Raw genomic sequence first — 24,217 nt, 5'->3', positions numbered from 1 at the left:
TAAAGTTCTTCGAATGTTTACAAATAAATTCTAGCATCCTTATTAAATGTCATCCTCATCTATATGACCAAAAGTCATCAATGCTCAGAAACTTTTCAAGGACTGTAAATGTAAAATGAGAGTTGAACCAGTGAAAGAGATCAAAATTGGGTAAATGGAGAACAAAACCTGAAAGAACCAGAAGTTGAATGCAGCAGTGGATGGGAAATAAAACAATGTTAATATTATATTAGACATAGAGTTCAGTTTAAATTTCAGTTTTTTAATTTATAACCAAAATTTATTTGAGAAGCATCTTTGGACTAAGTTCTTAAAGGCCTGTTTTACCTGTTGGTTCCTTAGGGAGTAAATGAAAGGATTTAGCATTGGGACAACAGAAGTATTGAGCACTGCTATGCCCTTGGTAAAAGCCAGACCTTCCTCTGCTGAGGTTTTAACATACATGAAAATGCAACTTCCATAAGAAATGGAGACAACAAACATGTGTGAGGAACAAGTGGAAAAAGCCTTTTTCCTTTTCTCAGCAGAGGGGATTTTCAGAATTGTTCTGAGGATGAATGCATAGGACAGAATCACTAGTGATAAGGTTAGTACGAGAGTAAATATTGCTATGACAAATCCCATGAGCTGTAGGAATGTGGTGTCTGTGCAGGCAATCAGCAACATAGGAGAATAGTCACAGGTGAAGTGGTCAATGATGTTGGAGTCACAGAAATCCAGTTGAAGCCCCACAATCACAGGTGGAAAGATAATAAGAAATCCAGCCAGCCAAGAGATAATCACAGACTGGAGGCATATTCTGCTGCTTATTATTGTTGTGTAATGCAATGGCTTACAGATGGCCACATAACAATCATATGACATAACCGTCAAAAGGAAAAATTCTGTTGAACCAAAGAGTATGAAGAAAAACACCTGGGCCATGCAAGAATTATAAGATATGGTCTTGTCTCCAGTTATAATGCTGACCAGAAATCTAGGAATACAAACTGTTGTTAATGAGATTTCCAGGAAAGAGAAATTCCTAAGAAAGAAATACATGGGAATTTTGAGGTGAGAATCTATGAGAGTAAGGGTGATAATTGTCAGGTTTCCAGTTATACTCAGTACATATGTGAAAAATAAAAATAGAAAAATCAAAATGTTTAGCTCTGGGTCATCTGTTAATCCCAGGAGAATGAACTCTTTCACAGATGATCGATTTTTCATTTCTTATCGTTGACTTCTGCCAGATCTTTAAATGAAAAAAAAAAAAAAAAAGGAACAATAATTTAATGAGTTCAGGGTTACCTTTTTATCACATCTGTTGGTTGAAAAACATGTAAGACCTATAATGGGACAATAGATCAGCCATTCAAAAATTGTACTGAAACCCGAATATATATCTGAACCAGAACAACAAAAACAAAAAATCTGTTTTGTCTAACCATATCATTTTTAGTGCGTCACTTCATGTGTCTAAGAAATAAACTGTCTACTCAAATACGATTCTTGGTGACCCCATCAGAATAGAACTGTGTTCCTTAGGGTTTTCAATGGTTAATTTTCCCAAAAGTAGGTCTTTGGACCTTTCTTCCAAAGAGCCTCTGAATGGACTCAAACTTCCAACATTTAAGTTAGCAGTTAGTACATTAACAGTCTGATCCACACAGGGACTCAGTAGGTCTACTAAACACATGTGTATAAGAAGGATAAATATAATTATCACAGGTGCTTTACTTTCTTTTAAAAATTTAATCATATGTGGTGGAAAATTATAAAATTTAAAATACTATTCTTATTAAAATACCCTACCAAAACCCCATGATCTAATGTTTCTCCGAAGATGAAAAATTGTGAAGTTTTTTTTTTTTTTTAAGATAACTGTTTTTCACAATTTTTGTAGAGATAGTTACTGTTAGTCTTGCCTTTATGGAGAATAAATAACAACAGAATCAGGGCATTCAAAACTAGCATTTATGTTATCCTGAACAAATGAACTCATAAGTTTTCTTTTCTCAATTAAATAATAACTTATCACATTTTAGAAGTGATTCTAACAGCCGAAGTTAAGTGATCTGACTTAGTTATAAACTGGTTAGAAAATGGGAAAAAATAGATGAGGTGAAAAATGGATATATACTTACAATTTTTATAATCCCTTCTGGTAGCAGTTCGCCTGATCAAACCCTAGTGCTCTGTGGATTTACTCTGTCAATCAGTGTTGCATGATTACTTCAGAGTATTTCATAGACTTCCTACCTTGCTTCTGACTTCGATTTTCTTACACAATAAGACTTTCATATAATGTATAGGGTAGAATTTGGCAAGATAACCCTGGTTATAGCCAGCGAGATGGGGTGTATGGTGGGAATGAGTCCAACAGAAAAACTATTCCTGAAAAGGGAGAGACCCAGACAGAAAGGTGACATAGGCCCAGTTGCTGGTAGGTTTTATGTCCAGAGCAGAAGCCAAGTATCCAAGGGATTCTGCAGTTTGTGATCCAGAGATGAGGGGGTGACATGGTGAGAATCTGAGTGCCCCATTTAGTGGTAAAGCTCTGTGGACAGTCAAGCAAGCAATCCATTCACATTAAGTGAAAGTCTGAAACTCAGGGAGTGTGTTCAAGCTCTTCATTGAGTCACAGTTTCTTTGGTACTAATTTGCTGTTTAGGAATAAAGCTAGATGCCCTGCAAATGAAAGGGCAGAAGCAAAATGGACCTCTGTCCTAGGTTTGCAACGGACTGAAGAGCAGTCATTAAGAATGAAAGACAAGATTTCATGGAGTACAGGACTCTTAAAATAAATAAACAAATAAGAGAGGGATCCTTGTTATTAGGCTCAGGGCGATAGCTTCAGTGAAACAAGTGAATAGAGGTAGAAAGGCATATTTTGCTGACTAATTAGGTGAAATTTTTAGTTTATAATGAGGAGAGGGCTTAATCCAGGAGTGAGAAGAAAGAAAGAATAGCACTGGGAAAGAAATAAGTGGCAAGGCCTATGAATACGAGCTGGTGAGGAAAAAAAAAAAAAGGAACCCTCGAAACGCAAAGGATATCCCAAGATGTGTAATCCAAGGCAAGATGGAAACACTACAGGGAGTTCTACTCTGTTCTATAGGATCGTTGTAAGTTGGAATCGATTCACCGGCAGTGGGCTTGGTTTTTTTTGGATTTTTGTCTCCTAAAATTTCCATAAAAAATAGCAACTTCTTTGAACCTTGATGTTAAGAAAACCTACCTAATATAATATTTTAAATGGCTCTAAGTAACTCTCGTGAAAGAAAAATGAACTGTAAAATTTTCTTACTGACGTCACCTTCCAAAGAGAGAACCTGGTTTTTCAAATCGTTTCCAACACAGATAGATTGGTTTTATCTTTTTTTTTTTTTTTCAAGATAGTCAAGGGGATTCTTTCAGGGAAAAAAAAAAAAAAACTGAAATGTCCCTGGAGAAAATGGTGCTGATGAGTGCACCCTTAAGTTACATTCAACAAGTTTAATTAGATATTTTTAGACACTGATTTTTTTTTTTTATGTATTGCACTTCAGAGAGGTGTATAATGCAAATATTCATGAATTCATGAAGTAATAAAAGTCTTTAGAATTATTTTTGGTTTCATATTGCCAAAATTATTTTATCTTAACCTGAAATAAATGTCACCTAAGATGACATTATTTAATTACATATAAACATGTGAAATAGAAAATAAGAGGAGAAAGAGCCACAGGATAGAAAAGACACTATTAAACATTTTGTCTGTCAATAAAAATATTTTTAGTACCTATTATACATAAAGGATAGTTTTTATATAAACATATCAAGAATCAATAAAAACAGGGACTATAGAGTCAACTTAAAACAAATGAAATTGGTTTCATGAAAACACTATTTACCTATTGTTTCTTTTATGTCAGAAAAGAAAGCAGTCAGAGTTTGTGCACTTTTTCTGATATTTATCTAATTTTTCCTACTAGTCAATTCAGGGCATACTGTATTTTCAGCTACTGAAGTATTCTCATTTTTTCTTAGTGTTACAGTATTATTTGTGGATGCTGATTTTTTTTTTTTCTCCTTTCAGTGATGTGTATTCTCCAGGACTTGTCTTGGAACCTAGACTTGCCTGTAACAAACACAGTATTGATATTGTAATTTTTCAGTGTTGGGATGATGATGTGTTTTCACTCTCATAATTCTGTTACCTTACATAAGACTTTCTAGAAAACTTTCTCTAGTGTTACTCTCTCCCTCAGTGACTTTTAGAAAGCAAGCTGCCATGAATTCTACATCCATAAAGTAATTGATTCTGCCAAAACCCTGAGCAAGACACTGGAAGTGGAATCATCCCCAGTTGAGCTTTCAGATGAATAGCACCATCTCTCAGATGTTTAAAAGTAAGTTCAGATTCTTCAGCAAAGAGGTCACAGTGTCTCTCTCTCTCTCTCTTTTTTTCTTCTTCTTCTTCTTTTTGTGGCATTCCTCTTGTAGTTTAGTGAAAACCTGTCTTTAATTGTGAAAAATGTTGTTTAAATTATAAAGGTCAACCCCATCAACATTTCTTGTATAATTGGGATAATCTGCTGGGTAACAGTACAAAGAAAACATGTGGAGATTTACTACTGTGTTATTTCCTGTAATAGCTCAAAAGGCCATCATTGATATGTTACTGAGTATGGGTTATGATGTGCTCCATTAACAAACAGCATCAAAATTTCAGTAGCTTGAAACAAAATTATTTGTTATTCTGAACACATGTGAAATGAAGGATCAAAAATCTACTTCACATCTTGCCACGTCCATGACCCAAGTTAATATAACTTAAAATGTCATCAGTAACTGGCAGAATAAGCATCAGGTGAAGAATACACCCCCCAAAAAAAATCCCATTGCCTTAGAGTCCAGCCTGACTCATAGCTATCGTGTAAGACAGAGTAGAACTGCCTGATAGTGTGTCTAAGGATAGGCTGATGGATTTAAACTGGTGACCTTTTGGTTAGCAGCCATAGCTCTTAAGCACTGATCCACCAGGGCTCCAGGTGAAGAATAATGTAGAGACTATTACATATTCCCATTTGCAACTTACCCGAAATTTCTGCTAAGATCTTATGTCTCAAAGTAGGCAATTATGCAGTCCTATAATCAGAAGATTAGGAAATGAAATGGTAGCAAAATCAGAAAAAAAAAATATACTAATTGTTTACCAATTATCTTTCAGCTCCAAAACTACCCTTTATAAACATAGCCCTGGGATATTGAGGCCCTGGTGGTGCAGTGGTTAAAGCATCAGCTGCTAACCCAAAGGTCAGCAGTTCAAATCCACCAGCTGTTCTTGTAAACCCTGTGGGGCAGTTCTACTCTGTTGTATAGAGTCATTATGAGTCAGAATAGACTCAATGTCAAAGAGTTGTTTTTTTTTTTTTTTTTTAGGTGATGTTGAGGATCACACTCTGCAGATTACTTTGCAAGGTTCCCTTAGCCATATGGATCCATGATAGGCAATGATATTGGAGACACTCTAGCAAAATTAGAAGGTGGAAGAAAAGAAGGAATGGTTTCCCCTTTTTTGTCCTATGTCTGCCTGACAGCCCAACAATGGCAGTTATGCTTACAGAAGGTTCAGCTTATTTCACCATTTCCAGAACTAGTCACATCATGGCCCTCTGATGTGTAAGCAGCAACAGGCAATACCACTTCTTCAGGGTTATGAGCACTAACTCTGTGGGGTCTATCCTCTGAGCATCGAGGACACAAAAGTATCAATACAGAATCATATCCCCAAAACTAGGAGCACCAACCCTATACAGTACCTACTGAAGGTTCCTGCCTTCTGGAAATCCATCTCTTCCCCAAGAGCAGGCATCCAAGACACCAAGATAGAACCATTAAAATCTTTAATGACATACATTGTATCTTTTTAAAAAAAAAAAAAACCTCATCTTTGAGGTAATAATTAATATCTCTGGGTTACTTCGGTGTTTCCTATTTTTCTACTTGACCATTTCCAATCTGGATAACAAATTTCTTGTATGAAATCTACTGTGGTGGTATTTCTGTTTCCCTTTATTGGACCCTAATTGATACAAGAAGGACAGAAATATTAACGAATAGCACAAATGATTACCATGTAGGGTGTTTATACATATCCTTCCATTATCTTTTCCATTTTCATTTTGACATTGGCCCAGGTTTCAGCTAAGTATGTTTAGTTACTGGCTAAAACCAAACCAAACCCAGTGGTGTCGAGTTGATTCTGACTCACAGCGACCCTGTAGGACAGAGTAGAACTACCCCATAGAGTTTCCAAGAAGTGCCTGCCGGATTCGAACTGCCGACCCTTTGGTTAGCAGCCCTAGCGCTTTAACAACTATGCCACTAGGGTTTCCTAGTTACTGGCTAGAGATACACAAAAACTCCTACTGAGGATTTTGAACACATAATGAATTCGTTTGTGTTTAATTTCAGTGGTCTTAAATGAAGAGATCATTGATTGTGTTTTTCCTTGTACTTCTATCTCTTCAGTTTTACTGAGATTCTTGAGTCTCTGAATTGATATCTTTAGCATTCTGGAAAATTCTTTGCAATTATTACTTCGAATAATGCTTCTATCCATATTTAGTCTCCTCTCTTCTGGGATGTCAATTGACTTGTACAGTAGAACATTGGACTGTTTACCATATGTCTCTTATGCTCCAATTTTTTTTTTTTCCTGTCTGGACTTCATTTGGCTATTTATTATTTAGCTGTCTTCCAGTTATACATCTACTCTTCTACTGCCATTAAAATGATTTGTTGTGTCCTTAAGTATTTTTTAAGTATTTAAATACAGTAGCATTTAATTCTATTATGTTCATTCATTCCTTTACAGAAATTTCAAATATCATTTGCACCCTACATACCTTAATCTATATGTTACTAATTTTCCCTATTCTCTTCAACACAATAAATAGTAAATTTATGATCGTTGTCACCTAAATCTGATGTCTAGATCACCTGTGGTTTTATCTCTAATTTTTGTTTGTTTTATAACCATTTATATTGGCAAATTTATTTATTTGTAGTAAATGCCAGACCTTTTTTTTAAAAGCCCTTATATGCTTATGATAAGTGATCATTTTCCTTATATGCAAATAGAGGTAAGGCTGATCAGTTATTAAGACTGGAATTGAGTTGAACTGAAGCTCTGACCAATCAGATGGAGCAAATGATCCCGCTAAAAAACACCTAAAGATATTGGTGTCCCTTCAGGAAGCTTCTCTTTTTTCTGGAATTTTAGTCTCTCCAGTCCTCATTGCTTGCATAATAATCTGTTGTCTTTAAAAATAAGATTTTCTTCTGCATCATTTCTTCCGAACTGACTGCCCTTCTTCCTGCAGTCAATTCAGAAACACTAGGAACAGAGGCAGTATTATTTGATCTAGTTCTTCATCTGCTCCATAGTCGTGCATGACCTAATGGATTTATTTCCTCTAAAACTTTTTTTCCCTAACATTTAAAATATTTTTTTGCTTCTTTAATCAAGCCCAATGAGTATGCATTCTCTGCTGTTTTCAGAGCTCACATAAAGTACATTAATGCATAAATAGTGAAAATATTTTCTTTTTAGTTAAGTATTTAATTTTAGATATTTTCTAAAATATAGTTGTTCCTCTGCAAAGGTGATCTCATATGTATAAATTTTAATCAACTACTAATATCATTCTCTGCTGAAAATCTCTCTTTAGTCTTCTGGTTAGAAATTCAATTGTTTTTTTCTTCAGAAACTTTTATTTATTTTTTAAATTTTTATTGTGCTTTAAATGAAAGTTTACAAACCAAGTCAGTCTCTCACACAGAAATTTATATACACCTTGCTACATATAAGTGATACGGCTACTAACCAAAAGATTGGCAGTTCAGATCCACCAGGCGCTCCTTGGAAACTCTATGGGGCAGTTCCACCCTGTCCTATAGGGTCGCTATGAGTCGAAATCGACTCGACGGCACTGGATTTTACTGGGACATACTCCCAATTGCTCCCTGCCTAAAGAGACAGCCTGCTCCCTCCCTCCACGCTTTCTTTTTGTGTCCATTTCATCTGCTTCTAACCCCCTCTACTCTCTCATCTTCCCTCCAGGCAGGAGAAGCCAATATAGTCTCAAGTGTCCACCTGATCCAAGAAGCTCACTCCTCACCAGCATCCTTCTCCATCCCATTGTCCAGCCCAATCCCTGTCTGAAGAGTTGGCTTTGGGAATGGCTCCTGTCCTGGGCTAAGAGAAGGTCTAGGGGCCATGACCACCAGGGTCCTTTTAGTTTGCGTCAGGCCATTAAGTCTGGTCTTTTTACAAGAACTTGATGTCTGCATGCCAGGGCTTTCCTGATCCCTCAGGGGTTCTCTGCTATGTTCCCTGTCAGGGCAGTCATCGGTTGTAGCCAGGCACCACCTCATTCTTCTGGTCTCAGGCTGATACAATCTCAGATTTATGTGGCCCTTTCTGTCTCTTGGGCTCCTAATTACATTGTGTCCTTGGTGTTCTTCATTGTCCTTTGGCCAAAGTGGGTTGAGACCAATTGATGCATTTTAGATGGCCTCTTGCTAGGGTTTAAGACCCCAGACGCCACTCTCCGAAGTGGGATGCAGGATGTTTTCTTAATAGATTTTATTATGCTAATTGACTTAGATGTCCCCTGAAATCATGGCCCCCAAACCTCTGCCCCTGCTACTCTGGCCTTCGAAGCATTCAGTTTATTCAGGAAACTGCTTTTGGCTTAGTCCAGTTATGCTCACCTCGCCTATATTGTGTGTTGTCTTTTGCATCACCTAAGTAGGTCTTACCTACTAATTAGCGAATAACGCTTTCCCACCTTTCCTCCCTCCCCCATCTTGTAACCATCAAAGAATATTTTCTTCTCTGTTTAAACTATTTCTCCAGTTCTTATAATAGTGGTCTTATACAATATTTGTCCTTTTGCAACTTATTTCACTCAGCATAATGCTTTCCAGATTCCTCCATGTTATGAAATGTTTTGCAGATTCATCAATGCTCTTTATCGATGCATAGTATTCCACTGTGTGAATATACCATAATTTATTTATCCGTTCATCCCATGATGGGCAACTTCATTGCATCCATCTTTTTGCTATTGTAAACAGTGCTGCAATGAACATGGGGGTGTATATATCTGTTCATGAAAAGGTTCTTATTTCTCTAGGATATATTCCAAGGAGTAGGATTGCTAGATGGTGTGGTAGTTCTATTTCTAGCTTTTTAGAGAAGCACCAAATTGATTTTGAAAGTGGTTGTACCATTTTACATTCCCACCGGCAGTGTAGAAGTGTTGCAATCTCTCCACAGCCTCTCCAACATTTATTATTTTGTGTTTTTTTGTATTAACGCCAGCCTTGTTGGAGTGAGATGGAATCTAATTGTAGTTTTGAGTTGCATTTCTGTAAAGGCTAATGATCATGAACATTTCCTCATGTATCTGTTAGCTACCTGAATGTCTTCATTAGTGAAGTGTCTGTTCATGTGTTTTGCCCATTTTTTTAATTGGGTTATTTGTCTGTTTCTAGTTGAGCTTTTGCAGGATCATGTAGATTTTAGAGATCAGGCACTGATCCGAAGTGTCAGAGTTAAAAACTTTTTCCCAGTCTGTAGGTAGTCTTTTTACTCTTTTGGTGAAGTCTTTGGATGAGCATAAGTGTTTGATTTTTAGGAGCTCCCAGTTATCTAGTTTTCCTTCTGCATTGTTAGTAATGTTTTATATACTGTTTATGCCATGTATTAGGGCTCCTTATGTTGTCCCTATTTTTTCTTCCATGATCTTTATCTTTTTAGATTTTATATTTAGGCCTTTGATCTGTTTTGAGCTCCCTTTTGTACATGGTATGAGGTATGGGTCTTGTTTCATTTTTTGGCAGATGGATATCCAGTTATGCCAGCACAATTTGTTAAAAAGAGAGTCTTTTCCCCATTTAACTGTTTTGGGGACTTTGTCAAATATCAACTCCTCATATGTGGTTGGATTTACATCTGGATTCTCAATTCTCTTCCATTGGTGTATGTATCTGTTATTGTACCAGTACCAGGCTGTTTTGACTACTGTGGTGGTATAATAGGTTCTAAAATCAGGTAGGCTGAGGCCTCTCACATTATTCTTCTTTTTCACTAATGCTTCACTTCTCCGGGTCCTCTTTCTCTTCCATATGAAGTTTGTGATTTCTTTCTCCATCTCTTTAAAAATGTCATTGCAATTTCGATAAGAATTGCATTAAATCCATAGATTGCTTTTGATAGAATAGTCATTTTTACATCTTAAGTCTTCCTATCCATGAGCAAGGTATGTTTTTACACTTGCAGAGGTCTTTTTGGTTTCTTGCAGAAGCGTTTTGTAGTTTTCTTTGTATAAGTCTTTTACATCTCTGGTAAGATTTATTCCTAAGTATTTTATCTTCTTGGGGGCTACTGTAAATGGTATTGATTTGGTGGTTTCCTCTTCAATGTGCTTTTTTTGCTGTAGAGGAATCCAACTGATTTTTTTTTTATCTGGTATGCTGATACTCTGCCTAACTCTTCTCTTAGTTTCGGTATTTTCTTGAGGATTCCTTAAGATTTTCTGTGTATAAGATCATGTCATCTGCAAATAGAGATACTTTAACTTCTTTTCTTTGCAAATATGGATGCCCTTTATTTCTTTACCTAGCCTAATTGCTCTGGCTAGGACCTCCACCACAATGTTGAATAAGAGTGATGATAAAGGGCGTTCTTGTCTCATTCCCGATCTTAAGGGGAATGCTTTCAGACTCTCTCCATTAAGGATGATCTTGGCTGTTGGCTTTGTATAAATGCCCTTTATTATGCTAAGGCATTTTTCTTCTATTCCTGTTTTGCTGAGAGTTTTTATCATGAATGGGTGTTGAATTTTGTCAATGCCTTTTTCCATCAATTGATAAAATCATGTGATTCTTGTCTTTTGTGTGTGTGTGTGTGTGGTGGATTACATTAATTGTTTTTCTAATATTGAACCATCCCTGCATAAAAAAAAAAAAAAAAAAAAAAAAACCTGCATACCTGGTATGAATCCCACTTGGTCATGGTGATTTTTTTTTGTTTGTTTTTTTGGATATGTTGTTGAATTCTATTGCCTAGAATTTTGTTGAGGATTTTTGCATCTAAGTTCATGAGGGATATAGGTCTATAATTTTCTTTTTTTAGTGGTGTCTTTTTTTTCTTTACCTGGTTTTGGTATCATGAATATGCTGGCTTCATAGAATGAGTTTGGGAGTATTCTGTCCTTGTCTATGCTCCGAAATATCTTTATTAGTAGTGATATTAACTCTACTCTAAAAGTTTGGTAGAACTCTGCAGTGAAGACATCTGGGCCAGGGTATTTTTTGTTGCTGTTGTTAGGAGTTTTTTGATTACCTTTTCAATCTCTTCTTTTGTTATGGGTTTATTTAGTTGTTCTTCCTCTGTTTGTGTTAGTTTAGGTAGGTAGTGTGTTTCTAGGAATTCATCCATTTCTCCTAGGTTTTCAAATTTGTTACAGCACAATTTTTCATAGTAATCTGATATGATTCTTTTAATTTCAATTGGGTCTGTTGTAATATCACACATCCCATTTCTTATTCAGGTTATTTGCTTCTTCTCCTGTTTTTCTTTTGTCATTTTGGCCAAAGGTTTATCAATTTTGTTGATTTTCTCAAAGAACCAACTTTTCATCTTGTTGATTCTTTTAATTGTTTTTCTGTTTTCTATTTCATTTAATTCTGCTCTAATTTTTATTATTTGCTATCTCCTGGTGCCTGAGGGTTTTGTTGCTCTCTTTGTATTTGTTCAAGTTGAAGGTATAATTCTTTGATTTGGGCACTTTCTTCTTTTTGATAATGTGCATTTATTGATATAAATTGACCTCTGAGCACTGCTTTTGCTGTGTCCCAAAGGTTCTGATAGGAATTATGTTCATTCTCATTGGATTCTATGAATTTGTTTATTCCATCCTTAATGTCTTCTATAATCCAGTCTTTTCTGAGCAGGGTATTGTTCAGCTCCAAGTGTTTGATTTCTTTTCCCTGCTTTTTCTGTTATTGATTTCCACTTTTAGGGCCTTAAGATCAGAGAAGATGCTTTGTAATATTTCAGTGTTTTGGATTCTGCTAAGGCTTGCTTTATGACCTAATATTTGGCCTATTCTAGAGAATGTTTCTTGTGCGCTATAGAAGACAGTATACTTGGCTGTTGTTGGGTGGATTCTTCTGTATATGTCTATGAGGTTGATTGATTGTGGCATTTAGATCTTCCGTGTCTTTATTGAGCTTCTTTCTGGATGTCCTGTCCTTCAGTGAAAGTGTTGTGTTGAAATCTCCTACTCTAATTGTGGAGTTGTCTGTTTCATTTTTCAGTGTTGTTAGAGTTCGTTTTATGTATCTTGCAGCACTCTCACTGGGTGCATAAATATTTAACATGGTTATATCTTCTTGGTATTATGTCCCTTCAATCATTATATCGTGTCCTTCCTTACCCTTCACAATGGATTTAACTTTAAAATCTATTTTGTCAGAAATTAGTATTGCCACTCCTGTTCCTTTTTGATTGTTGTTTGCTTGATATATTTTTTTCCATCCTTTGAGTTTTAGTTTGTTTTTGTCTGTATGTCTAAGGTGTGTCTCTTGTAGGCAGCATGTAGACAGATTGTGTTTTTTAATCCATTCTGCCACTCTCTGTCTCTTTTTTGGTGCATTTAGTCCATGTACATTCAGGGTAATTATGGATAGGTGTGAATTTAGTGCTGTCATTCTGATGTCTTTTTTTGTGTGTTGTTGACAGTTTCTTTTTCACACTTAATTTTATGTGCTGAGTAGGTTCTCTTTATATATTGTCCTTTCCTCATATTTGTTGTTGTTGATTTTATTTCTGCTGAGTCTCTTTTTTTTTTTTTTTCCTTGTATTTCATTTTGATGTGTCGGGTAGTTTGTTTCCTTTGTGGTTACTTTATTATTTACCCCTATTTTTGTAAACTTGAACTTAACTTTCATTTCTTTGTATCACCTTTTCTTCCTCTCCATATGGAAGATCTATGACTACATTTCTTAGTCCCTCTTTATTGTTTTAATGTTGCCTTCTTTTACATGTTAACATTGCTGTTTCCCTGTCTTGAGCATTTTTTTATCTTGATTTATTTTTGTGATTTCCCTGTCTTTGTTGACTTCTGATTACTCTGCCCAGTGTTCTAGTCTTGGGTTGATACCTGATACTACTGATTTTCTAAGCAAAGAACTTCCTTTAATATGTCTTGTAGTTTTGGTTTGTTTTTTTTAGTAATTCCCTAAAATTCTGTTTATCTGAAAATGTCCTAATTTTACTTTTATATCTGAGAGACAGTTTTGCTGGATATAAGATTCTTGGTTGGTAATTTTTTTTCCTTCAATTTTTTATATAAGTCATCCTATTGCCTTCTTGCCCGCATGGTTTCTGCCTAGCAGTCTGAGCTTATTCTTATTGGCTCTCTTTAGTAGGTGGCTTTTCATTTATCCCTAGCTGCACTTCAAATTCCCTTTATCTTTGGTTTTGGCAAGCTTTATTATAATATGTCTTGGTGATTTCTTTTAAAATCTACCTAATGTGGAGTTCGATGAGCATCTTGGATAGATAGCTTGACATCTTTCATGATATTAGGAAGTTTTTTGCCAACAAATCTTCAACAATTCGCTTTGTATTTTCTGTTATCCCTCCCTGTTCTGGTACTCCAATCCCTTGTAGGTTATTTCTCTTGATAGAGTCCCACATGATTCTTAAGATTTCTTCAGTTTTTTTAATTATTTTATCTGATTTTTCTTCAAATATATTAGTGCCAACTGATTTTTCTTCAAGTTCAGAAATTCTGCCTTCTATTTGCTCAATGTTGATCCTCTGACTCTCTGTTGAGTTGTCTACTTCTATAATTTTATGGTTAATATTCTGAATTTCTGATTGCTGTCTGCATATGGATTTTTCCAGCTTATTACATTTTTCATTATGTTCCTGAATAATCTCTTTAATTTCTTCAATTGCTTTATCTGTGTTTTTCCTTGGCTTGTTCTGAGTATTGCCTCATTTCCTTCCTGATGTCTTGAAGGGTTCTTTATATTAATCTTTTATATTCTGCCTCTGGCACTTTCATTTGGAAGATCCCTGGATTCTTTGTTTTGTGAGCTTGTTGAGGCTATCATGCTCTGTTTCTTTATGTGAGTTGATATTGACTGTTGTCTCTGAGCCATCTATAATGTATTGTATTAGTTTGTCTTGTATTTCCTTAATGTGTTATAGCTTCTTGCTTTGTTTTGTTTTGATGTGCCCAAATGAGTTGCTTGAGTGAGCTAGCTTGATTATTTTCATCTTTGGAGCTCTGACTTCCTGTCCCCAGGTGGCTAGAGCTGTTATCAGGTATATCAGTCTAGGAGTCCCTTCACTTTTCTTGTATGAATTCAGCTCAGGTGTACAGGTAGCTGATCATCAAGTGTGTGGTACAGGCTCTGTCCTACAGTCTTAGAGGGGCAGGTGTGCTTGGTGTATGTACCGGTATGTGGTTGCAGCAGGGGGTCACACTCTGAACAGGGCAGGGGGCTGAGAATTGCTCCCCACATGTTTCTGAGAAAAGCATGTTCCTGTTCCCTATTGCATACAGGTGGGTGTGTTCTGCAGACAGACCATGGGCACCCAATGTTTTTGGTTGTAAGGACAGGAAGGTACCACTTATCCTTAAACCCCTGTCACAGGTGGCAGGCCGACCCCAGTGAAGCTACCAGTCCTTAGATCCCTGATGTAGGTAGGTAAGGACCCTGTTTAATAGGCAAAGCAGTATCAAACATCAAACACTCACCTCTCCACTGTACAGCTGAAAGGGTTCAAGTATACCAACAAGGGCCTATTCTCCTGAAATAGGCCCACATAGGTCCATGCAGAGGGGAAAGTTACTCAAAGTCCATGGGTCATTTATGCCTGGACAGGAGCTGCTTCTGTCTTGAGCTCCCCCAGTTAGTGGAGCTGGCAAATTGTCTTTTCCCTCAGTTGCAAATTTATTCCTTCTCCAAAGTCAGGACGATGGCTCTAGGTGCTCAACAGGCCCTATCTCAGGCCCAGAAAAATCAGCCGTTGAAGCTGGCTTGGGAACGGGGTGTGGAGGGCCCGGTAAAATATACGCAAGTACTTAGCTTTTGCTAAGTACTTCTTCTCTGGTTCCAGAGGTGTGAGTAGAATGTGTGGCTGGCTGCTTCTTCCTGAGGAAACTGAAGCTTAATGCTAGCCTGCCACCGCTGCTCCTGGGGATGGTGCCTGAGGGCTTCCTATGATTCTGGTCTGGTAACTCCTCTCCACTTCTGAACCATCTTTTCTTCCCCTTACCCCTCAGTTCATTTTCTACACTTGCCTTTGATGTTCAGAGCTCCTACCTTGTCATAAATACATTCATTTTACTTGTTTTTTCATGCCTTTGTTGTAAGAGGGCTCTCCAGAAGCGCCTGTCTATTCCACCATCTTTGTTCCGCCTCTCTTCAGAATCTTTTACACATTTCAGCTATAGCTTTTTTAAATAGAGATTAAATATGTTTCTTTTTCTATTTTCTTATATTTTGGATAAAATTTCATGCCAGAAGAGACCATTCCATGATTCTGAGAACATATGGACACATATCTAAAAGATTTTTCTCTAAATGTAATTTATTTATTTTCTATAATTAAGTACTTTCCAGAAAGTCAGTTATACAATTTTTCCTGACTGCCATATTAGTATATAATAAATATTTCAAACTAAGAAGGTATATGAGAAGGGTAATAAATAAGTATATTTAGCCCAAAAGTACATTTTTTATGAGCAAACTGGTCAATGTGTGGCAAATTACAGGTTATAGACAAATTTGTTTTTTAGGTAGAGGTACTATTAGTATCTTGAGCCTCCTTTTGAAATCAATGACAAGAGTGCTCCAGGTTTCTGCTCATCAGAGCAGTCTCTGGTTAGTTACTTTGAAAAACCTCAAGTTGTTTATACAATTTTTAATACCCAGTACAGAAATTAGACTCCATTTTAGTATCAATATTTCAGATTTCCCAACAGATCTTGTAACTAGACACTTAATTATGTTATTTTGTTTTCCTTTTTGAGCTCATGATGAAGATAGTCAATTAGTATTTTCTCCAAAAGAAACCCCAGGGCTCTGTCAGTTTTGAGTAAATATTCTTTTTGTTATAAAGGAGCAAAGACAATTCTATGGTGATGTGGAGATGAAGCCATTTTCCTTCCAGACTGAATCAGAAACTAGTTGGGGGGTGGGGTGGAGGGAACTTCTATTTTGATTCTAGATAAATAACTTATATTTCCAGACTAGTTAGGGTCCATCCAGACATTATGCATTTTTAATTATAGGGAAATCACAAAAATGTATTTGAAAATGCCACCAGTGTATTAGATTGATAAAAGAGGGAGAAATCCAACAATGTTTGCATTACTTATTAAATGTTCCTGGATTTTAACGTGAAAAAGGTCTCCATTGAGAAAGGAAGCAAAAAAAAAAAAAAAAAAAAACATGGTTTAGGAAGAAAACAGTATTTTATTGGAAAATAAAATTCTTATTACCTTTTAGGTTACAGATACAGAAGAAAAAATTTCTCAAGAAATACTTTTGCTGAATTCATGTAAAGTATGTGTTTTCAGTATTCTGCTGTTTTGTGTCCAAAGTAATTATCACAAAAGATACTATATTCTAAATATGTGACCAAAAGTTTAAACCATTTAAATTCAGAATTAGGAACAATCAAAATATTTGCCTAAGTTGTGATAAAATTTTGATGTACATATTTAAAAGGGCATCTGCATTTGTCTGTAGAATAGCATCAGAAACAAACTTTCTCAATAGTTTTCAATTAAAAATTTGACTGGTACATATTGCTTTATACTTAATAAAGACTTGGTTACTTCATTGTTACTTCACTGGAACTTAGTATTTCTTACAATGATAAAGTCATTCATGAAGGTAAAGCTAACTGAACAATTGAGTAAAATAATTCTAAATTTCATGTAAAATTTCAACTTGATAGTTATGTAGTAATGTCAAGATTCATATGTACTAAAATTTATAAAAGTTCTTTCTAATTAAATACTTTCTAATTGGTGGTAGTAAGGATCTCGGAGACTAACTACACATATCTTATCAGAAAATAACCATTTTTAAAACATCTACTACAAAAATTCAGACCTGATTAGCTATTTTAAAAGTGAAAGACTATAAAATAGACAAATCACTCTGAAAGAGACTGAGCAAAAGATTATTTTAACAATAGATATAACTGAAGTAAATTTAAAAATATTTTCTTGTGGATTAAGTAAGATTGCAAGAGTTATCTCTCACTTTCTTGAACAAAACTTTAAACTAGAAAAATTTATAAATGCTTACAGTAGGAAATAACAAAGCCATTCTTTTCCAAATTAAAAAAGGATATCTGAAAAGAAGGTTCAGAAAATGGGTGTCCAGAGAAGGAGTTGTTGTAAGTAGGATCAAGGTTGGGATTCTGACTGCTCTTTAAACTGTTCAACATCATAGGAGCAATAAAGCATATGTATTTCTGTTGTTCTATTTGTTTCTTCATGTTACTTTTAAATCTATACCCAATGATGCTTTTCTTAACTTTTAATTATCTATTCTTTCCTCAGATCTGATGAAATTTGGAAGGATTTAGCCATGAGAAACCACACAATAATAACAACATTCATTCTGGTAGGACTGACTGATGACCCTAACTGGCAAATGGTAATTTTCCTTTTTCTTTTTCTAACATATGTATTGAGTGTCACTGGAAACCTGACCATTATCCTGCTCACTCTATTGGATCCCCACCTCAAAACACCCATGTATTTCTTTCTTTGGAATTTTTCATTCTTAGAAATGTCATTGACATCTGTGTGCATCCCCAGATACCTGGTCAGCATACTGACTATGGATAAAACAATATACTATGATGCTTGTGCTGTACAAATATTTTTTGCCATCTTCTTGGGTGCATCAGAGTTTTTTCTGCTGGCTTCCATGTCCTATGACCGCTATGTGGCCATCTGCAAACCCCTACACTATACAACCATTATGAGCAGCAGAGTCTGCACCCAGCTGGTCATTACCTCCTGGGTAGCTGGGTTGTTAACAATCTTTCCTGGACTTATCATGGGTCTGAAATTGGATTTCTGTGATGCCAATATTATTGACCACTTTTACTGTGACTATGCTCCTGTCTTGAAACTCTCCTGCACAGACACAGGGGTCTTCGAAATGTTGGGTTTTATTTTAGCCATTCTCATACTACTGATTACGTTGACACTGGTAATACTCTCCTATGCACATATCATAAGAACAATTCTGAATATCCCCTCTGTCCAGCAGAGGAAGAAGGCTTTTTCCACCTGTTCCTCCCACATGATTGTTGTCTCTATCTCTTACGGCAGCTGCATTTTTATGTATATTAAACCTTCTGCAGAGGAGAGGGTAGCTTTAAATAAGGGGATAGCAGTACTCAATCTTTCACTTGCACCTGTTTTAAATCCTTTTATATACACCCTAAGAAACAAACAAGTGAAACAAGCCCTGAAAGATATAATTCAAAAACATAACTTTATTAACTTAAAACAATAGCTTTGGTTTTTATAAAAGGATACTACTAAAACATTTTAAACTGTAGCCTATACTGCAATTTAAACATATTCCCTCTATTTTATTTTTATATTCCTTTAAACATATCCCTTTATTTTTATATGCTGATGGTGATAGAACTAAAAACCCATTGCTGCCGAGTTGATTCTGACTCATGGCGACCCTATAGGACAGAGTAGAACTGCTCCATAGTTTCCAAGGATAATCATTCAATGTACTACTGTCCTTTTATCCTTTCAGTTGTATAAGCTGTTTCCATGACTTTCTCTTATACATTTACAGAGTCATTTCATTTTTCAACTTAATTCTCTTATTTTGTTCATCTTCAAAATATTCTACTATGCATTTATTTGAGAAATCCAACACCTCTATGTTTTTCTAGCATACACACACCAAGATGTACTTCATTTATGAGCTCTATGCTTTCCTTGACTTGATTTTATAAATCTCTAGGAAATATTTCTTTCTTATACCACATAATGCTAATGTTTTACCGTAAACTGTAGTGTTTCCAGAAGCATAATAATAAACTAAACAGAAGTATTCGTGTTTGGACTTAAGGAAAATACTTCAAAAAAATTTACAAATCTCTGTGTTTCTGTAGATCAAAGAAGTTTTTGTTTTTTTTTTTGCATTTCGATTACAACAGAACCTAATTTAAAGAGTGTACATTGATTATACCAAAAACCAGCTGCTTCGCTGAAAAAAGATGTGGCTGTCGGCTTCCATAAAGATTACAGCCTTTGAAACTTTCTAGGGCCCTTGTATTCTGTCCAGCTAGGAGTCAGAATCTACTCAATACCAGTAGTTTTATACCAATGTCACACAGCAAGTAAATGCTAGATTTTAGCTTTGTATGTAGGTTTAAAATCCAAATACTATGGAAGTAACCACTGGCCACTAGTGCATTTTTGGGACGTGATGTAAGTGTACCGTTTAATCTAGAAAAACTTGAAGAACAGTTATCCTGAAAGAGTTGAAAAGCCATCCTGTGTGGCAGTGAAGATTGACTTTTATAATTCCAGTGGACATAAATAAAATCTGTGTATGAGATTTAAAAAATTATGTTTTAACTCCTATAAAACGGTTTTGCATGTTGCAATGTGCCATACTAGAGTGCCTTTACACATTCCTACTGTAATTTCTTCCTTAGTAATCCAACCACCATCCTCTGTATAATTGCTAATGTATTTATAGGCTTTCTTGCACTGTCACTCTTTCTTAAACCATCACTTTTTATTCAGTATGCGTGAGTTCATGTGTCTTTACATCACTACAAATAGACATTTTTTTTAAAGTTAGACTTTCTGAGTAGTAAACCGTAATATGCCATGTTTTAAATTTAATTTTTAAAATAACAACTCTATAATTCTTTTATGATGATTAATTTTCTCTGTAACACGTATTAATTATCAAGGATTCAATGGCTAATTATCCTTTCACACATGAACTGTAAACTCAGTGAAAGTAGAAGATTTAATATGTTTAATATGCTATTCTCAAAGCCTTGTGCACTATCTGGTGGAGGGTGCTGTTCAGTTACATTTTTAAATGAATAAAAGCCAAATCTTGAACTATGGTATCTTAATAATTTATTTTTAATATTTGCTTTATTATATTTTTTAATATACATTGCCTTAAGTTTTCTTGGCTATTTTAGCTTTATTGTTAATATAAACAACAAGCATGTTGTGTCTTTATAAGGCAATCACTTAATACTTCAGTGGAGGTACAGATAACTTGTTTAAATTATATTTTTCTACTCAATCTACTTTCCTGTAACTGTAGTGTTTAATAACAATTACACATTGTTATCAATGTTTAGCAAGTGACATTCTGTATATCTAATTTTGGAAACCCTGGTGGCGTAGTGGTTAAGTACTGCGGCTGCTAACCAAAGTGTCTGCAGTTCGAATCTGCCAGGTGCTCCTTGGAAACTCTATGGGCCAGTTCTACTCTGTCCTATAGGGTCACTATGAGTTGGAGTCGACTCGATGCCACTGGTTTGGTATATCTAATTTTATATCTATATTGGTAATTATATTTTACTTAAAAAGGATATCTGAAAAGGAGATTCAGAAAATGGGTGTCCAGAGAAGGAGTTGTTGTAAGTAGGATCAAAAATATTCTTCCAGTATTTATGTTTCTCTCCCTTTCTATAGCTTATTTTTTCTTCTGCAAAAGTCATCCACATTTTTTACCCTCTGTTATTAAATTCTATGTGTCAAATCCTCTTTTGTCGCTTTGAAAACTGGTCTTCTGAATTTTGGGAGAATTTTTTTTGTTTGTCCTCCTAATCATAGCTTTGTTTTGCCTCAGAATGAGACATTGATTTTTATTAATTTGACTTATAACTCTGTTTTTAGTTTGTTTCTCTGTAAAAAAAATGTTTCTCTGTAGAGCCCTTGTATTATCCATATTTCTTTTCAACCATTTCTGATAATCTTGTTTCTTTTTATTGCCATAGAAAATTGCTCCTTCTATGTGAGTTTATATTTCTTTTAATAGTATTATGTATATATATATACTATTTATATATATTTACATATACATATATATATATTTACAGTCTTGAGCTTGCCAAATGATCTTTCAAACTTTCTTTTGGATCTGAGATTTTTTAGAAATAGCTTTTTTGTTCTTTTTTTTTTTTAAATCCTCTTTATTTTTTTAATTCTGTTTTTTTCTATTGTCATTTTCTTTTTTCATTCTTTATTTTGAGATTGTTGGGTGGTAGTTATTTTCCATATATTTTATTTCTGCTTATCTTTTTATAGATTTCCTATTGTTTACTATTAATTTTTGTCTTCCTTTACTTTTTGTGACAGCCAAATCTCTCAGGTTATACACCTGTAAGACAGAGTGTTGTATACATCTCCCACTACTCCCTTTTGCAACATATTTCACTCTCCCCTTTGCCTGCGTATTGTATTCTCTGACCTATAACAATTAATGAAAAATTAGAATTATCAACCAGGTATATGTCCAATGTTTTTCCTTAAAGGCACGTGTATATGTATGTTATGTAGCCAATGAATCACCACCTCGTCTCAAGACACAAAATACATTTTCTTACACTCTTTTAAAGGTGTGACCATCTCTACTGGATATATGTAACCATGTACAAAAACATCATTCTATCTAACAAATCAGAAATCATGCCCTAGGGTTGACAAATGCCTGACAATTTTCTTATTTAAAAAAAAAAAAAAAACTGACCTCTGAATTTGGGAACAAAGAATGAAGAAGATTTGAAGTCTTTTTCTACAATTTTTAGGTAGACTCAATTTCTTGGAGTTATTCCTTCTTATACTTGGTTTCTGAGAATTATTCTTCTATTTTCTTCTTTTTATATTTGATTATTTTCTAGTTAGAAATATACCTTAGTTTTAGTGAGGATTGTTTCAAAATCTTTGCTTTAGCTGTAAATGTTTCTTCCTATTTTAATATCATAATTATTTAAGTGAGAAAAAGATTACAGTATAAAGTGTACACTTTTAATTGTACAGTTTAATAAATTTTGTCCAGCATGTATGCCTGTGTAACCATAAGAGGGGAACGATCTGATAATTAATTATTGATAAATGATAAATAAATGTCATCACAAAAAATAGGACCACATATATCCAAAAATTTAATAAATAGTCTGCTATTTAGCTTCTCTATGAATGATTATAATGAAGAGAAGACTATCTGTAGAATACCCTTTCTCATTTCTTTTGTGATTTTCCTGAGAAGAAGCTTCATTCAACAGTACCAGTACAGGTACTAGTACAGACTTCAATACCAGGTACCAATATAGCAAATTTTTTTTTCCTTCAGGTGAATCGAAAAAAATAAATCCCCAGAGACATAAAACACTGGGAAATACACACCACACTTAAACAAAAAACATTTTTAAATAGGTAGCCTTGGGAGATGTTGATTGAGTGGCTAAGAACGATTTAAAAAATAATTAAAACATTCTATTTTAGCTTGTAGTTGTAGAGGTAGAAGAAGCAGCACTCCCATCCCACCCTTATAATGAAATAAAAACCTTGACAAACTGAAAATTAATGTCTTTTGTAAAATCCATGAAGAACTAAAGCTGTAGGGCAAATAACCCAATATAAACCTAGAGAGAGACATGTGTCATCGAGGAGAAACAGCCATATATTTGCTTTTCTGTGTCAGGAACCCCTTAACACCACATAAGCCTGTAAAAAAGAATGAGTATTCTGCTAGAAATTTCCTTTGAGTTTTTCATCAAATTTTTGAAGTTTACTAAAAATAAATCTGGTTTGTTAAAATTATATATACGAATATCACTTTTGTGTCGCAAACATTTTTTTTTTTAATTTCAAATTCCAATTGTTCATTGCTGATATGTAGGAAGGTCATTGACTTCTTAATATTTATCTTGTACCTTGCAAGCTTATTATACTTACTCTTTAGTTCATGAAGTATTTTTGTGTTGTTGGGCTTTTATTTATTTGTCTTTATTTTCTACTTAGCCAATCATACCACCTGGTAATGAAGACAGTTTTATTTCTTCCTTTCTTAATTGTATACCTTTTATTTCCTTTTCTTGTTATTGTACTAGTAAGAGTTTTCTGGAACAATGTTGAGTAGTACTGAGAGCACGCATCCTTGTCTTTTACCCATTCTTTGGGTATAGGCTTTGAGTTTTTCAACATTAGGTATGACATTTGCTGTAGGGTTTTGTTTTGTTTTGTTTTTAGGTGTTCTATATAAGCAAATGAAATTCCCCTTTATTATTAGTTATCTGAGACATATTTCATGAATGGGTGTTAAATTTGTTCAAATGATTTTTCTATATTTATATGACAGCCTCCTCATCTATGGACAGTTTCCTCATAAGCATAATTAAGTGTTCTGGAATTCCCATTCTTCGCAAAATTGTCCATAATTTGTTATGATCCACAAAGTTGAATGCCTTTGCATACTCAGTAAAACACAGTTAAATATTCTTCTAGTATTCTCTGCTTTGAGCCATGTCTCAGTGATCTTGTGCTGCTATAACAGAAATACCACAAGGGGGTGGCTTTGAAAAGAGAAGTTTATTCTCTCACAGTTCAGTAGGCTACTAGACCAAATTCAGGGCGTCATCTCCAGGGGAAGGCTTTCACTCTCTGTGGGCTCTGGAGGAAGGTCCTTGTGATGCATCAGTCTTCCCCCGGTCTGGGATCATATCAGTGCAAGAACCTCAGGTCCAAAGGACACGCTCTGCTCCTGGCACTGCTTTCTTCGTGGTATGAGGTCCCCAACTCTCTGCTTGCTTCTCTTTCTTTTTATCCTTATAAGATAAAAGGTGGTGCAGGCCACACCCCAGGGAAACTCCCTTTACTTTGGATGAGGGCCATGCGGGTGTTACAATCCCACCCAAATCCTTTTTAACAACAGGCAGAGATTATGATTTATAACACATAGGAAAATCACAAAATGGAGGACAACCACACATGGCCTAACCAAGTTGACACATATTTTTGGGGGACACGATATAATCCATTACAAGCCAGGATCCATTTGACATCAGCAATGATATCCTTTGTCCCACATCCTCTTCTGAACCACCTTGAATTTCTGGCAG

The 24,217-nt window shown here is 35.1% G+C and overlaps 2 protein-coding genes across 2 annotated transcripts; one reads left to right on the top strand and one right to left on the bottom strand.

The window, feature by feature from the left end:
• Positions 1 to 216: 216 nt before the first annotated feature.
• Positions 217 to 1,234, bottom strand: LOC100657603 (olfactory receptor 6C76-like). The gene has a single exon (XM_003405515.3). The coding sequence runs from the start codon at positions 1,207 to 1,209 to the stop codon at positions 268 to 270; it is 942 nt and encodes a 313-aa protein (XP_003405563.2). The 5' UTR covers positions 1,210 to 1,234; the 3' UTR covers positions 217 to 267.
• A 16,253-nt stretch (positions 1,235 to 17,487) lies between these two features.
• LOC100657889 (olfactory receptor 6C74-like) lies at positions 17,488 to 18,609 on the top strand. Its single transcript, XM_003405516.3, has one exon. The coding sequence runs from the start codon at positions 17,668 to 17,670 to the stop codon at positions 18,607 to 18,609; it is 942 nt and encodes a 313-aa protein (XP_003405564.1). The 5' UTR covers positions 17,488 to 17,667.
• The last annotated feature ends 5,608 nt before the right edge of the window (positions 18,610 to 24,217 follow it).

The sequence above is a fragment of the Loxodonta africana genome, chromosome 4, assembly GCF_030014295.1.
Source record: "Loxodonta africana isolate mLoxAfr1 chromosome 4, mLoxAfr1.hap2, whole genome shotgun sequence".
Classification (NCBI taxonomy): Eukaryota; Metazoa; Chordata; class Mammalia; order Proboscidea; family Elephantidae; genus Loxodonta; species Loxodonta africana.
The sequence above is the reverse complement of the archived record's forward strand: the minus strand, read 5'-3'. Positions and strand labels throughout refer to the sequence as shown.